The following is a 17,937-nucleotide window of genomic DNA, read 5'->3' on the forward strand; positions in this document are numbered from 1 at the left end:
TAGTTGCTAGAGGGTTGCATGTCCTTGCCAAAATAAGAGTGAGAGAGAGAGAGAGAGAGAGAGCGCCCTAATGGGGCATAGACACACCACAATCCTTTTCCTTCTATTTCTCCATCCCATTAGGCTTTTGAACATGCACACACACCCAGCATTTTTTTTCTAAATGCCAGGATTCACACTGCAGTTGGCCATGTGGGATCCTAATCCACAGCTCCCAATGAACAGGGTTTAACGATTGCTCTACAGAGCAGCCCTAGATTTCAGTATAAAACACAAACAAGTTACTATTCAAATGGAGAGATTTCTACATCTTCTTACTACTTTATTCCTCCACCACAATTTATTTTAACCCTCATTCATTCTCTAAACAATAATAAGAATAAAAAAACACTGTGCATGCTTTGCAAAAGCACATGTACCCCACAAAGATGAAAAGCGATTATACACAAATCAGAAATTATAATACAAAAGTGTCTTGCATACCTAGCTGTATGATACAATATAGGTCTGCTTAAGAGATTGTGTATTAAAAAAAACATTTCTAAACTGTAAACAAAGTTCATTTTTAATCTAATTCATAATCATAATAATCATCATCCATGCTGATTCTGATGCTGGAGAGATCCTCAGGTTTTGGTTTCTTTTTGTTCTCTTTGCTTTTCTCGATCAGGTGTAAGTAATGCTCACACTGCCTCATGATCTTCTTGGAGGACATCCAGCTCTCCCCTTGTCGTTCAGCCGGTGCTGCACATTGGCCGCCCCTCACGTCTGTGCCCTTGGCCTTCAGGACCTCCCTCGCTCTGAGGAGACTACAGGTGCAATTCCACGGATTTCCATCAAGGTACAGGTGCCTGAGACGAGGCAGGCCTTCCAGGACTTTGAGGTCTAAGGCAGAGATCTTGTTATTTCTAAGGTTTAGAACCTGAAGCTGCTTGAGATCCTTGAGCTCCCCCTCAGTGATGTCCTGGATGGCATTGCCTTTTAGGTCCAGCCTGGCTAAGGTCCCTGGGAGCCTGCAAAGCATGGAAACGGCATGTGAGAGGAGGCCTGGGCCGTCATTCCACAATGCCAAGGCAACAGAAACTGAGCACCTCCTGCCTTGTCTGCACAGTTTGTCCCTTCCGAAGCTAGAAATCAAGCTTTATTCTAGAAAATTACTTGTAAGCACAAAACTTAGTCTTATTCTAGCTCTTTAACTCTTTCTCATAGGTCTTACTTTGTAACTCTGATTTTTCTGATTCTTATCCATACACTCTTTAATTTTTCTTCTCAGATGACATCACTCCAACAAATTGATAAGATAAGCACTAAGTTCTCAATTTTCACATTGCTATAGAAGTCAAAATATCAGAAAATAATACTAAATAGTATTGTTCTATAAAAATATAAATGGCAAGTGAAAAATACAATGTTTTTATGTATCAAATTAGAACATAGTTTCATTTAAAATTGATTGCTACTGAGCGTGTAGTGAGTAAAAACTGTTGGTAGAGGTGTAATTGGTACCATTTCGAAAACGATTTGGTAACATGTAGCAAATTTAAATAATATCATACTTTTGTTGTTAGAAAAATAGGAAAAATGAATAGAGATTTACTTACAAATTTGGTCATATTTATGACAGCAAAAAAAGAGACTAATGTCTAATAATTATTAAATAGTAGACTATTATATAATTATAAAATTCATGATTTCAAATTGTTTATAAAATGTAAATTCTATGAAAAAGGCTTTTCTAACTATTACTCAGAAATCCAGAATCTATAAAAGATGAATAAATCACCTACATTACAGAGAGAAAAATAAATGAAGGATAGCACAAGACATACGTAAAGTCAAAAGGTAATAAACTGGGGGGGAGGGATATCTGTGCCTTGAATCAAAACAAAGAACTAATCTCCCTTAATATATGAAGAGCTCTTTAAAAAGTTGAGAAGAAAGGGAGCCAGCAGGTGGCACAATGGTTAAGAGCGCTAACTCCCACGTGGCTGACTGCAGTTTGAGTCCCAGATCTGGCAGCTCGCTTTCCCACTTGTTCTCTCTCTCTCTAGTCAAATTAAAATAAATAAATAAATAAATAAATAAATACAGTGAAATAAAGTAATTCTTTTTTTAAAAAAGTTGAGAAGAAAATTTTAAATAAAACAAATGTAAATGAAACAAACGGGCAAAAACAGATGGAAGTTCACATAAACAGAAAAGCAACGGGACCTTAAGCCTTCAACTGTACTTGAAAGAGAAAAATAAGAATTAAAACCACACAGAGATGCCATCTCATCTACCAGATTAGTAAAAATCCTGAGCCTTAACAATACATTCTGTGGGTAAAGCTGTGAAGAAACATGTTCTCAAACATTGCTGGTCAGAGTCTAAAATGACACAGCCCCCAAGGAGGAAAATGTAGAAAAGCCTAACAAAATAATGTGCATTTACCTCTTTCCCAGCTATCCTAATTCTAGATATATACCTAAAGATATTATTCTGCAAATACAAAGAAAGATGTATGTGGCATTAGGGAATTATTCATAACAGTGAGTGACTGGAAACCAGTGTACAGTAGAGAACTACTATACAATCTTCAAAAAAGAAAAAGCCTGGTCTCTATAAATAGCCATAATATGCTCTTCAGAAAGAACTGTTAAAGAGAAAACCAGTATATATAGTATACTAGTTTTTGTGTAAGAAAGGGGAAATAAGTAAGAATTACATATACACATATTTGCTTATTGAGGGAGGAAAAGAATGATAAATCAGAATCAAATTTAAAAAATGGTTACTTTTAAAGAGTTGTTGGTTCCATGTGGTTTCATTTAACTTATTTATACATCTGTTCATTAGTGTTTTTTTAATAATTATTTTATTTACATTTATTTATTTGTTTGTTTATTTTAACTTGACCAGAGAGGGACAGAGTGAGAAAGAGAGAGGGAAGATGAAAAAGCAAGCCACCAGATCTAGAACTCGAACCACGATCGGCCATGTGGGAGTCCAGTGCACTTAACCACTACACCACCTGGCAGCCCCTGTTCATTAGTTTTCAATCAGGCATGCCCTTGCTAGAGAGAACCACACAAAGAGAGATAGAGACAGAGGGAAAATGAGAACTCCCCTGCCCCGTGGGGGGATGGCCACACTACAATCCCTTCTCCTACATCAAGTTGCCCTGACCGGTGCACCACCTGCTAGCCCTGTTCCATGTGGTTTTAATGTGTAAACCTTGTTAATGTTTTACATGTTCACAAAAAGGATAACAAAATTAAGCCTAAGATGGAACACAAGCAGAAATTTTAAAATCTAATCAAGTAATCAAATGTTTATGTTGATAACATAGCCTTACAAAGAACAGAAAAAGTACTTTGACTGAACATCTTAAGGTAATGTTTAAGCTTTAGACTATGGACAAAAGGATCCCTAAATTTCTCTCATTGTATTTTATTTACTAAAATATTTTTATTATTTATTAATAAATACCAATATTACTAATAAGTTTTGAAACCTTTTAATAAATACTATGAGACAAAACAAATTGGTAAATGTATTCTTGTTATTAGGAACCAAGATTTTCTTTCTTTTTTCTTTTCTTTTTCAGAGAGAGATTTTTACCATAAGGTGCGTGTGCTCGCCAGAAAGACAGAAAGACTCAGAAAGACAGAAAGTGAGAAATCACCCCCAAGGGGAATGGTCATGCCACAATCCCTTCTCCATTCTCCTTTCAGGATCTTGGGCATGCACGCACATTCGTCTAGTGTGAATTTTAAGCCACCAGGTCTGGATCTTAAACCACAGTGGACTACGTGAGAGTCCAGCAACGTATCCATTACAGCATCTGCTGGTCCTAGGAACCAAGATTTTCATTAGAAGAGAGAAAGATACAAATACAAAATAAAATAAGAAAAAAATCTGTTGTTAAATATGAATCGAAATTCATATTTAATTCAATGTGAATTTATCTAAAAAGAAGGAAGTTCTGACACTTGCTACAGCATAAATAAACCTTGAGGGCATCATAGTGTGTTACACGAAAGAAGTTAGTCACAAAAAGACAAATATTGCATGATTTTACTTATGCGAAATAGCTAGAATAGTCTAATTCATAGAAACAGAAAGTCAGAAAGTAGAACAGTGGTTGTCAGAGAGTGTGGGAGGGAAAGTTGGGAATTACTATTAATGGGTGTATAGGGTTTTCCTTTTGTGAGATGAAAAAGTTCAAGACATTTGCTGCCCCAAAACGGGAATTTACTTAATAGGGAACTTTATCCTTAGAATGATTAAGATGGTAACTTTTATGCTATATGTATTTTTGTTATTTTAGCTTTTTGTCATAGGGCACATGCACTCTCTGGAGAGACAGAGAGAAACATAGAGAAGGAAAGTGAGAAATCATGCCTCCATGGGGGTGGTCATGCCACAGTCCCTTTTCCTCCATTTTCCTCTCAGGATTTTGGGCACATGTGCACACACACTCGGTGTGATTTTCAAGCAACTGGGTCCAGGACTTGAACTGTACTCAGCCATGTGGGATTCCAATGCATTAACTGTCTTACCACTTGCTGGGCCCCAGATGTTATATATAGTTTTCTACAGTTAAAAGAATAATGGAATTATTTCTTATGAAAACAGTATTCAACTTGGAGAGTCTCCCACTAGCCCAATTTGGAATCATTTGAGCATCAAAAGAGACTGTATACTGTAAATTATCACAATGTACTGAATAATTAAGGTCCCTGGGCTCGTAGTAGTACTTGGAAAAAAAAAAAAAGAGAAAGGGGAAAGAAAAATTACAATATTAAGTGGATAAAGTAGAATACAAAATTGAATTATCTCAAATATATAAAAACAAATTATGTGTTTGTGTCTAGACAGGAGTTCTGGTAAGGCAATTATAGATCACTTTCATTTTTCAGCATATTAAGTTTTCAGCTTTGAACACTATTGCTTTATAGACAGGAGAGAAAGGCTTTTTTTTTTTTAACACTGTGGGTTTCAATCTGAAAAATATAATGCTGATACCTGTTGATAAAAAATACAAAAGGATCATAATGATGAACCTGAGTCTTTCTGCCATATAACAATTTTGTAGTGTTTTTCTTTATATGAAGTACAAGAATTTGAAAAGTTTTATAGAAAAAGAAGGTCCTTGAGACTGAAAGCCATCTGAATGTCATTCTCAAACAGTGTGAACACGCTGGATATATATTCATGCATTTTAGTATTCAGTGAAACTTGTATGGAAGTCCCTGTTGTGCAGTTGCTATAGCAAAGAAATAAGACAAATGTAGTTGTATTTTATGACAATATTACTTTTTGCTTGGTACATGAACTTCATTCCAAAAAGGCTGGCATTTAGCCTAAATTTTGCCCTTGGCTTTTCTTTTCTTTCTTTTTTTTTAAAAAAGAAAAAAAAAAAAACTAAATCATATTTTAAACTATACAGTACTGATACTATGTAATTATTTGTACTTTTTGAGTATTTTAAAGTCTTAATTATTTAAAGTAACTCCTTCAATGGAATAAAATATATCTAACAAAGTAGATAACCAAGGAAAATGACACATTTTTGAAGTTTTATAGTTAAATTAAATTTGAAGTTAATCTCTAAGGATAAATCATTTTGTGCACACATCAGTTAATGCAAGATGAATTGAAAAAGGTACACAGAAAATCTCTGGTGTATAGTTTGGGCTTTTTTCCTCAAGGAGAGATACTATTAATAGACTATGTGGAGGTAAGTAAGGTTGTTCTCCCATGCAGAGGACAATGGAGCCTAAATGGGGAAAGGTGTTTAGAGTAAACTGAAGAATTAAAATGTCCTGACTTACTAAGACTTGCATTCTAACCTGGGCCTACTTATCAGTGTGTAACTTTAAATAAAATAGTTTACCTTTCATAGCTTCTAATTTTCCACCCTATAAACCAAAGTGATCACTCAGTATATAGAAGCCATATAACAAATGTTAGACAATGAAAATCAGCAAGCCAAGTTTTCTTTTAAACAAATAGTTACTCAGTTCTGTGCTGCATATGCAAAACATGGACCTGTTCTTAGGCTCACCTTTTTCTTTTTCTTTCTTTCTTATTTCTATGAAGATATAACAAAAAATGACATTATAAGAGAAGTCATTAATTATGATTAAGTTTTGTGAATTTTGTTTTTCTTGAGAGAGATTTTTGCTCTAGGGTGCATGTGCTTGCCAGAGACACAGAGACAGAGAGAGAGTAAGTGAGAATCCACCCCCTACCACCTCAGGGGGATGGCCATGTAGCAATCCTTCTCCTCCATTCCCCTCTGGGGATTTGGGGCATGCAAGCACACATGCCTGGCATCAGCTTCAAATCCCTGAGTCTGGGACTTGAACCATAATTGACTATGTGGGAGTCCAGTGCCTTAGCCACTATGCACCTGCTTGCCCCTTTTGTGACTTTTTTTTTTCTTCTTGTGACCTTTTCAACAGTCATTTATTGCTTTGATCACTTGATTCTTATATGTCTAATATCTAAAAAAAAAGTAACCCTGGGCCGGCAGGTGGTATGGTGGTTGAGGTGCTAGACTCCCATGTAGCTGACCACAGTTCAAGTCAAGTCTTGGACCTGGCAGCTTACTCTCTCACTGCCCCCCACCCCCGTTCTCTCATCAAATTAAAAAAAATAATAATAAATAAAATAAAATAAATAAGTATATTTTTTAAAAGTAGCCTTAATTTTGTAAGCAGAGGGGTTTCCACACAAGCTGTCTGAGTTGGTTCTGCAGAGCAAGTCCCATCTGATGTAAGCTGTCCAAGGTTGTTTTATAGGGAACATGACCCCACCAAAAAGAGCCATGAACTCATACCAGTCACAACCAATTAAAACTAGCAGGGACAAAGGGAGAACGGGCCCTCCCTGAACTTTGTTGAATTTTTGCTAGTTACAGTACTAAAATTTCTGCCCCAGGAGAAGCTACAGCCCCATTTGCATAATGTGTAAGCATGGAGAAGTATGACCAGTCACTGTGTTTATGCCTACTTGAGCCTACCTTTCCACATTTGACCCCCTAACCCTATACACTTTTCCTAAATAAAAACCCTAAGGTTCCACACCTCAGGCAGACACTGCTTTGGATACAATACCTACTGTCTTCCTACTCATCGACTGATAGTAAATCTTCCTTTGTGCAAATAAACATGATGTGTTCTATCACCCTGATTTCTTCAAAGCAGATGGGCCATCTTTTGGGTCACTCACAACTTGAAGACGACGTTTCTAGAAATGCTGTCATATGTTTCTTTGCGTAGTTATCACTACTTATAGTAAAAAGGGGCATAGCCCATTAGGTCAGTAGAGGGCACTTGTGTGTAAGATAAAATACTAACTGACTGCATTAGGTGGTGGAAAGCTTTTTGAAATTTGAATTATCCAAAGAGATGATGTTAATTACAATTACTCACTAAGCTACGGACTGGTGAAGTGTGAGGCAACAAAGAATAAGACCTATCTCTCTGGCTTTCTAAATATAAGTGTTTTCTGTGTCAATTAACATATTCAAGCAATTATAGTAGGTATATGAATATCTGATACATACCTAAAACCATATATTATTATTGTCTTGATAAAATGTAGAATGGAGGATGGCAGGCAAAAGAAGGGATTGGAGGAAATACCATTTGTGGTAGGAGCAGATTGCTTGTGTTTACAGTTTATTTATAGAAAACAGAATTTTATAGTGTATTTTTTGTGTATGAATAAGAAGCATGCAGCAGGACCAGCTGTTGGCATAATGATTATGGTGCTGGACACCCACGTGGCCGATGGCAGTTAGAGTCCCTGACCTGGTGGCTTCAAACTCATGTTGGGCGTGTGTGCACGCATGACCAAAATCCTGGGAGGAGAATGGAAAAGAAGGGATTGCAGTTTGGCCATCCCCCCTGAGGTGAGATTTCTCATTTCTGTGTCTCTGTCTCTGTCTGACCAATGAGCACATGTGCCCTACAGTCAAAATTTCTCTTAAATAAATAAATAAAGATTTTTTAAAAGAAGCATGAGGCTGAAAAGAAAAAGTTTTCTGTTTAAAGCTCACAAATAAACATTTTAAAATTAAAATATAAGAAACAGATATTATTTCATTTTAATTCTTTATGGCAGAAAAGCCACAGAGACTGTTCTGGATCATTCTCACTTTCCAATAAAAGAAAAGCTGTAGAATAGGAGAAGTGATGGAGGTATTTAAACATTGCAAGAACTTTGCTGTCAGAGCTGGCCAAGTTCTACCCTGAGCAGACAGGTTGTATTGCTCAAGTTAAGCCTCACAGGCAAAGCCCACTCCACCCCCACATTACTGTGCCATTGTCTTTGCCCAGTACTCAGTGTGCTTGCTTGCCCGGCTGTACAATGTCTGGGGTACTTTTTTTTTCAGAGAGTTTTTTGCTATAGGATGTGTGCCCTTGCTGGAGAAACAGAGAGAAAGAAAGCAAGAAATCATCCCAGATGGCCACACCATATCCCTTCTCCTACATTCTCCTCCTGGGATTTGGGGTGCACATGACTGGCATGAATTTCAAGTCTCTGCATCGTGAACTCAAACCACAGTTGACCATGTGGGTGTCCAGCGCCTTAACCACTACACCACCTGCTGGCCCCTGGGCCATTTACTTATTTATTTTTTTCATTTGACCAGAGAGGGACAGGACGAGAGAGAGAGAGAAAGCCGCCCAGTCCAGGACTCGAACCACAGTAGGTCATGTGGGAGTCTAGCCCCCTTAACTACAATACCACCTACTAGCCCCAGCCTCTGGGATTTTTTAAGATACTGATGCCCAGACCCCAGCTCTGGGGCATCTGACTTAATTGATTTGAAGGGAGGCCTGGGCATGAGTATTTTTTTTTTCTTCAGATAATTCTAATGAGAAGCCAGAGTGGAGAACCATGGCCAGCTCATGCTTGCAATTCCATTACACCTCCATTGGATAAAAGTATTTTGCTTTTTGTAGTCACTTATTAAAGCACAAATATTCTAGTAGGAGTAAATAATTAAGCTACTTTTCACTCATTAAACTTAGTAGGATTATTTTACAGTACTTCCTAAAGATCACCAGTATAGAAAGTCCACTGAGTTCAAATTTTGTCTATGGGCATCACAGCCTACTGTCATATCTTGGTGTGACAGAATCACTTTGTAACCTATGTATGAGTTTTTATTTTATACATTTTTTTCCTTGGAGTAGGGGCACTTAATAATAGAAAATAAATAAGGTGTAAAACACTGTGAAGTTATTCAAATAGCAAGTATTAGAGTCTTGAAACACTCTTTGCTGGGTAACGTTCTTGTCTTAGGGTTTTTGTATCTGGCAGTTCTATCTTTACCCCCAAAATACTTCATAGCTAAATCCCTTCTCCTTTAAGTCTTTGGTCAAAGTTTCCTTTTCATAAGGGTTACCATGCTTACCCTACTTAAAATTACAACCAGTCATCCCACCTGCTACACTCCTAAACCCCGTAATCATGACCTTTCTTTTATATGTCCATGTGCAGGTGTGTATGTGTGAGAGAGAGATGAGCACCCTCTTCAGAGTCTGGTCACACTGCGTTCCCCTTCCTTCAGTCCTTTAGCCTGTTAGATTTTTAGGAACCTGCACACATGCAGAAAAATCATTTTTTGATGTCTTTCAGATTACCATCCTGTATAATAATTTTTAAAAAAGACTTTCCAACTAGAAAAAAAAGAACACCCGTGCTTATAAAAGATTATTTTCCTCCTTTTTCATAGATTACAAAAATTGCAATGAAATTAGAAAAACAGAGTGTCATAGGATTCTACTGAGGTCAAAAGCTGGTATATTAATTAGGAGAAACTTGATAATGTTCATAGACAGGACAAGATGACTTTTTTTCTCCAGTAAAGTACTAAGAAGAGCCCACTGGTAGACACATATAATAATTTATATCCTTTCAAGATCATATCACTGAGAAGAATATAAAGCCTCCAATAAATAATTCAAAATAAATACAATATTAAAGTTTTTATTTTTCTTCATAACTACTATTTTAATCTTTTTTAACACATGAATATATTACTATATTTTCTCCATATTTTTCTGGTGTCCTTGCTCTGCTAGTTTGCCCATTGGTTATGTAGGCCACATGCTTAGAAACTAAGACAGTTTTTACAGTGTCTTTATATGCTGTTAGTATAGATACCACCTGTTAGTTTTGTCCCATCAGAAAGAGTAATCATTAGTGTAGGATTCTGTTTGAGGACTGGACATTCCAAGTCTCTGTTTATAACTTCAGTCCCTAAATTCTTATGTAGCCTTGACCAGATCATTTATGTTTGCTCTAACTAAATTTCCTGTTGTTTAATATGCTGAATTGTCCCAATCTTTGGAAAGTGTTCATTGTAGCTACAATAAATGGTAACATTCACTTACTTTAAAGGTATAGACAACAGCAGGTTCTGCTCCAGGGCCAAGTTGGAGAGCTGAGAACATCTCTGAAGAGCTCCAGCTTCAAACAAGCTGACAACATTGTTGTCCAGAAATAAATGTTTCAAGTCCTGGAGGTCCTGGAAGTCTTGTGCTGTAACTTTCTGAATCATATTATTGCTGCAATCAAGCTTTTGTAGCCTTGCTGGTAGTTTGAGGGGGAACATTCGAAGCTGGTTTTGGGACAGTTCAAGAGTAGTTAAATTGGCAAGGAGTTGTGCCCCTTCAATGGAAGAAAGAAAGTTCTCTGACAGATAAAGATGGGAAAGATTCTCCAAATATTTCATATCTTGAAACCTTACCACTTTGAGCTGGTTTCTCTCCATCTTTAAAGATAGCAAAGATTTGGGTAGATTAACAGGAATTTTAGTCAGAAAGTTACCACTGAAACTGAGAAATTGCAAAGAATGTAGAGATGTAAAGAAGCTACCTGGTATAAGATGTAGTTTGTTATTCTCCATGCTCATATGTTTCAGGTGGGGAAGTGTCAGGGGCCCGGCTATGGTTTCCATATTGTTACCATCCAACATCAAACTTTGCAAACTGACAAGGGAGGAGAACATGTTAGGGGAGAGAGAAGAGATCAGGTTGTTTTTAAGTTCAAGGATTTTTAACTTCTTCAATCCTTCAAAGTCTGATCTATGTAGGACATATATTGAGTTGTCATTTAGTTTTAGCACTTCAAGATTGGCTGGGAGAGCGCTCGGGACTCGTCTCAATTTATTCTTCCAAAATTCTAAGGTCTTCAGAGTACTTAGAGTTTTGAAGGTATCATTTTCTACTGATTCTGTTCCACTGGCCAACAGAATAAAATCTTCTAGAGCCACCAGTTGGGTGAAGTTAGATAGCTACAAAAAGGTAAGGACAGGGAAAGGAAAGAAAAGCAATAAATGAAAATTGTTAGGAAAAATATCATATTCATGATCATTACAACACTAGTAATACTTCAGATTTCCCTTAAGGTTCTATTTAAAATTATCTCAGAAAAAGATTAAAACTGGGACCAACAAGTTGCGTAGTAATTGACACTACACTCTCATGTCGGTGACCATGGTTCAAGCCCTGGATATGGCAGCTTGAAAATCATGCCAGGCACATGTGTGTACATGCCAAAATCCAGGAGGAGAATAGAGAAGGGATTGTGACATGGCCATCTGTCATACATAGGGAGTGATTTCTCATATTCCCTCTCTCTATCTCTGTCTCTCTGGCAAGTACCTGTGTCCTATGGCAAAAACCTAAAAAAAAAAAAAAAAAAAAAAAGAAAGAAAAGGATTGAAACTCAGTTCCTAAGAAGGAACTGAGTGGTTGCTAATATCAATGTAAGATATCAAAAATATTCCACGTACTTTCATACAATATTGGTAGAGATATAATATTGGCCAATTTTCACTGCATATTCTATTACATAGCAAATTCACTTCTAGGCAAAGAAATACTTCCAAACTGCATAATGATTCATACCCTAGGGTATTTGTTGCACCATCTTATCATATTCACAAATGGAAATAATCTGGAAATCTTTCACCCAATTAGTAACAGTTGTCATAGATCTAAACTTGGGGCTACTGGTAGCTTTTCAATGTGTCAAAAACAAGACAAGTTAAATAGAGCGCAGGATAGCTTCTGACAGTTTCCTCATGAAAGGTTTTGTATCAGTTTCAGTCCTGGGCTAGTCCTGCTTCAAGAAGTAGAGAGCCACATACCCTTCTGGGGCTCATTATCCAATGAAACGGACACACCCACATACCCTCCAAAGGGATGTCTTCAGACTTGTGTGAACTAAGCCAACATGGACTTTCTAAAACAAAGTTAGAATCTTTTTTTTTCTTTTCCCTGATCACCAAAACTTTTTTTTTTTGTATAAACAATTTTAAAATTCTAGAGAATATGAAAATAACATAAAATAATCCATAATCCCTCCACTCGGAGATAAACCATGTTTATTTCTTACCCAGGAGGCATTTGCAATATAATCTCTTCTCTTTCAGAAAACATATGAAGTACACTCATTTTTATTGACTGCTACCATAACTACATACATTCCCATTTGTCCTCTGGCTTTAAAGAGACTGTATCGTTTTGGTTAGAAACAGTTCGAATGACGATAGTGAGATGACTTTAATTATGTTTTGTCTATGTGCACACTAAGAACTGAACTGAACTGCACTCCTCAAAGTAGAAGTAACTTGGGTCACCTTGCACAGTGTGCATTTAGTACCATAGGCCATCAGTTGTATCTTTCACTCAACACAGTTAAGCAGTTCATCATGGGTTGAGAGTAAAGTGTGAGTTAGTGAACAACAACAGAAAAGGATGGAGGGTACAAAAGAGTGAAGTGGACCTCTTTCTCATACTAAACACTAAATTAACTCAAAATGGATCATAGACCTAAATGTAAAAGCTAAAACAATAAAACCTTTAGAAGAAACAATAGGCATAAATTTTCATGACCTTGGGTTAGGCAAAAGCCACCTTAGATATGACACCAAAAGCACAAGTGATGCACACAAAAAAAGGACCCAATCAAAACTGAATTGGACTCAATGAAAATTAAAAACTTATGTGCATAAAGTACAACATTGAGAAATTAATAAACTCCCACAGAGTGGAAAACTTCACAGATAATGTATCTGATGAAAGACTTGTACGTAGAGCAAAAGAATGCTTACAACTCAATAATAAACAGACAACTTGGCTTAAAAATAGGCATGGCATACTCCATGGTTAATGATAATGCTGTGCTCAGGAGAAGCCAGCTCTCACACGGCGATTGCAGTTTGAATCCTTGGCCCAGTTAGCCTGAAACACATTGGACATGCACACAGTGCATTTTAGTCCCAAGACTAAGCCATCCTGTCTTTAACCCTTCTGTTGTGAACTGACCTTCCAAGAGACAGTTACCTAGATTAAAGTCAGGGAAGTGGAAATAATACTGTTCAGTGAACCCAAGTCAATGATAAATTGACTCATTTAATACCTGAATTTGATGAGAAGTATAATTTCATCTTAATTGGCTAAAAAATATCTACGTAGGATCAGAACCAGGATTAGCTGAAACCCCAGTTTATTCGGTATCTTGAGCTCTCAGAGCAAATGTTTAAGCTTATCCTTTAACCAGGTGTCTTGCTTGACTGCTTAGACCCGGCAGGGTCAGGCTTGCTATCAGACATTAGGCACTACTGGGTTGGGAGAGGAAAGTAAACAGATGGACACTAGACCGTTGTGCTTATTGACACTGCATTTAAATGCCACACCACATATTTTAAACTCTGTGTGCTTATGTGATACTTATTTGAAAATCTCAACCAAATGAGAGGAGATGATGTCTCTATTTGAAGGGAAGATATAGTCACGTATTGCCTGTCTGCACCTGGCTCATGAGGAGGCATTTCTTTATCTCAGGATTTGAATTGACGAGAGAGAATCAGTGAAAATAGTAGAAGGGAAATCAGAAGGCCATTGAACTTTTCATCTAGTAGGGGCCTAGGATCGTCTGTTTAATCTAGCCTCTTCACTTTATAAAGGTAAAAGTGAGGCCCAGAGATTTTCTAAGTTTGCCAAAGATCATCACATCTCTAGTTAATGAGAGAACTAGAATGAGAATGCTAGTGCCTTGATACCTTTCAAAATACCAAAGATTAAAAAAAAGCTCTTTCATGTTATAAAAATCAGACAAATGTATAACACCCTCCAAATGCCCTCTAAATAGACAAATGAGGATAAAAATAAGTCATAGTTAAATGTTCACAAAATGAGAACTGTGGGTAACTTGTCAAAGCAGGCAAACAAACAAAACCCATGTATGTCCTCTATTAGTTTCCACTCAGATACTGCTACCTGGTTGGTATATAGTAATAGAATTTGTATGAGTTATTCTGATTTGCTGGTTCATCCTGATATCTTGCAATGCTTTAAGTATCATTTGCCACCTATGGCATTAGCAAAACTACTTTTTCCACTGAAAGAATTTACTCTTAATCTGGGGACATAAAGTGGCAATATACTATTTTTTTTAAAAGGAAATGCCACTGGTACTTTGAGACAACATATTTAAAAAATTTTTGGATAAAAATTGAAATAAAATATCCTTAGCTATAGATTCTGATTTTTTTTTTTGCTACTTCCCTAAACATGAATAACCAAAGGCATCTATCCATCTCAAAAGCACAGAGTAAGCAACTACCTTGATTCGATAACTAGTGTTTTAACGTTAAGGCTACTTAAAATAAATTTAGCAATCCCACACTTACCCCTCATCGTGCCTCACACAATGAAATGTAGTAACTTGAGAGCAGAATGACATAGTTACCTGGAGGTGTGGAATTCTGCTGTGGCTAATGTAGAGCCTCTTGGTGGTGGAAGGAATACCAGACGGCACTTCTAGTAATCTGTAGCATTGTACTGCCTGCATAGAATCACAGCTACATCTCCCGGGACAGTTAGGACTGAAACCATCACTGAGAGAGAGCAGAACAAGGAGACCATAGAGCAGATGCATCCTTTAAAACAGGGGCTCTCCAGTAGCAGGCAGGTGTTCGGGTGATGTCTCACTTTATATACCACAAAATCTGATAATAGAACCTTATTAATGTGTACTCTGTCAATGTGAGAAGACAGGGAAGAAAAATTCTCAATGTGTCTGGGTTAAAATGTTAGCAACCATTACAAAGAGGAAGGGGCTTAAACATTGATAAGCTGCTTAATATTTGTAGGTGAGCAAATCCCTATGTTATTTATGGCTTGGAACGCTAATCTGCAAACACCTCTATTATCTTTAGTTTCCTTGTTTTGTTAAATGTGACACTAGGGAATTAGTGGGAAAAGACAAAGAGCTGTTTTATAGAGGGCCATAAAAGCCTTGAGTTTTTCGTGACCCTATATTAAAACCATTTTTGTTGAACTGAAACAGGCAGGTGTTTTCTTCTCACGTTAACTAGTAAGGGAAAAGAGGCAGCTTTTCTATTTGTGATTGTTTCAGGAACATTTTATTGCTAGATGTAACAATAGAGTCATTTAGAGGCACAGATAACTTGTCCAATTCATCTGTCACTTGATCCACACAAATATCTTTGGAAATTATCTTTGTCATTCAAAAATATTGTTGATGTGAATGAGAACAAAACATCAAAATGGGTCTATTACCTTTCTCTGTTTAGAATAATGATAGAAGGAGCCTGTAGTTTTTTCAGAGGAATTTGTCACTTGTGAAACCTCATTGACTCCAGGGTGCTCTTTTGTGTGGCCTGTTGTCTCTGGTCATCCTATGGAGAGTTTTGAAAACATTTTAAACAAAAGATTACACAGAGATCTTGCCCCACAAGTAGAACTAAAAATCTTCTCATGCTGGTTGGCCTCAGCAGATTGTTCTAAAGAATGCTTTTTTGAATACTGAAAGTTTCTCTAGTCTCCTACTCAAGCTTATATTTTTTGCTACACTTGCCACTTGAAGTCAACGTTCCTTTGATCTAATAATTAATTCATTCTATTACTAGATTAAGAATCTCTGTGTGCTTTTCCCAAAAGACTTTTCTATTACTTCACCATTTTGTCTTTCTTGTGTACTTTTCTAATTATCAGAGACTAGAAGTGATAGAGAGATTTCTATTTTGTCAATATTTTGACTTTCAATAAATTTAATGATTTATTTCTAATGTCTAATAATAGAATTAGTTTTGAATTTTCTGAATTTTCAAATGTAAAAGTAGGGTTTAAGAAAAGAAAACTTGGAAAGTATAGTAAGAAAAGGGAAAAATCAACTTTAGTCCCCTGTCAACTGTTATATTACCAAGTTCCTTCTCTATGCCTTGCTTTGAAAAGACAAGAAAAATAATTATTGAACACTTTTTTATTTTGGGGGGTAGAGGGTGGATTAATATTTGGTTACTTGAAAAATTCCTGTCCTGTAAATTCCTGTCCTCTCACCTGCCATCGGACAGCACATTTTTCCGTTAGCCCACAGCGATGAGTCCCACTTTCTCTCCTTTTTTTTTCTTTTAAAATTTTATTCTTTTATTTTATTTTACTTTATTTTATTTTGAATTTGACCAGAGAGAGACAAAGAGAGAGAAGGAAAGTGAGAAAGCAAGCTGCCAGGTCCAGGACTCGAACCATGGTCAGCCATGTGGGATTTCAGCTGCCTTAATCACCATGCCCCCCCACTTTCTCTCCTTTGCTGGTGACGACAGGATTCCCTTTTCTTTGACTAAGACTTGAAATTAAACTGTATAATAGATATTTCTATTTTCTTTGGTATTTTTATAGCTTTACTGCAATTCTACTATTATTTCTAAGTTTTTTTTTCCTTAGGGCACATGCACTTGCTGGAGAGAGAAAGAGACAGTGAGAAGGAAAGTGAGAAATCACCTCCTGGGGGAATGGCCACACTGCAATCCCTTCTCCTCCATTCTCCTCCAGGGATCTTGGGCACGCACACACACACACACACCTGGCATGACATTCAATCCACTGGGTCTGGGAACTGAACCATAGTAGGCCATGCGAGCATTTAGCAATATGACCAGTATGCCATCTGGCCCCTTATTTCTAATATTTTTTACTGTCAATAGTTTATTTTCTCAGGTTGTAAACATGCTCACATATAACTTTATTTCTGCTCTTTTCCACTATTTTAATATTCTCCACAGTATTTCACAATCTCTATAAATACAAAGTTAAATATCTAAATAATAATCCTTTGAGATATTGTCCTTAATTATTTTCTAACTATGGATTTTTAGATTGTCCCCCAGTTTTACCATTATAAATGTAATTAAGTTTTATTATACAAAAGCATAAGAATGTTTTGAAAAATGAAAGATCTGTCTGTTCCCCAGCCCACATTTATTTATGTTTAAGCTGAGCAGTCAATTTTTTTTTTTTTTTTAGGTAGAAGGCAAAGTCTTGTTGATACTACACACTGCAGAGAAAGTATAACACAAAGGTAAACCCTGGGTGCTTGAAGGACATGCGTGTTTTGTTGTACCTGTTCCGGAAGTAACAGGCCCCTTTGCATATTTATTCTGCTAAGAAGCAGCCATGGGAGCTGCTTGCTACTTTTTCTCAGCTTCTAGCACTTGCTTCTGATTTTGGAATTTTCTCATATTGTCTAGAGGCCATGGGTGTAAAATTCAGATTTTTAGGTTATGAGCTTGTGAGTCCCTAAAGCTAAGTGAGAAGCATGTAGCTTATTTCTCTAAGCACTTAACAATACCTTGTCTGGTCATTATTACTTGGCTTCTTTGCATAAGAAGAAATCAATTTAGGAACATAAGTGTCCTTCTCAAGTATGGAAACTCAACAACTCACCCAATAGCTCTTTTAAACTATACCCCAGAATATGGACTTAAGTCTTCCAACACAAGAAAAATAGCAACCGCAAGGAATATGCTTTGTATTTGAATTTGGATTGAATTCTTTGTTTAGATTCTCGAACCAGGGCTCTCTCTGATATTCTGTCTTCTTCACGATCTGTATTTTCCTC

The 17,937-nt window shown here is 36.7% G+C and overlaps 1 protein-coding gene across 2 annotated transcripts in view; it reads right to left on the minus strand.

Moving 5' to 3' along the window:
* Window positions 1–256: 256 nt before the first annotated feature.
* The window catches only part of LOC102502868 (nephrocan), a 25,737-nt gene continuing 8,056 nt past the window's right edge, over window positions 257–17,937 (minus strand). The window contains exons 2-5 of one of the 2 annotated variants that reach the window (XM_006157865.3): window positions 15,600–15,718; window positions 14,767–14,914; window positions 10,401–11,302; window positions 257–1,013 (exon numbers count right to left, since the gene is read on the minus strand). In XM_006157865.3, the coding sequence (XP_006157927.1) occupies window positions 566–1,013; window positions 10,401–11,302; window positions 14,767–14,868 (1,452 nt within the window). In that variant the 5' untranslated portion in view covers window positions 14,869–14,914; window positions 15,600–15,718 and the 3' untranslated portion in view covers window positions 257–565. Of the gene's footprint in view, window positions 1,014–10,400; window positions 11,303–14,766; window positions 14,994–15,599; window positions 15,719–17,937 lie in introns of those variants that run through there. The other variant, XM_006157864.2, reaches the window with a different exon arrangement.

Source organism: Tupaia chinensis, unplaced genomic scaffold (genome assembly GCF_000334495.1).
Source record: "Tupaia chinensis unplaced genomic scaffold, TupChi_1.0 Scaffold000563_1, whole genome shotgun sequence".
Classification (NCBI taxonomy): Eukaryota; Metazoa; Chordata; class Mammalia; order Scandentia; family Tupaiidae; genus Tupaia; species Tupaia belangeri.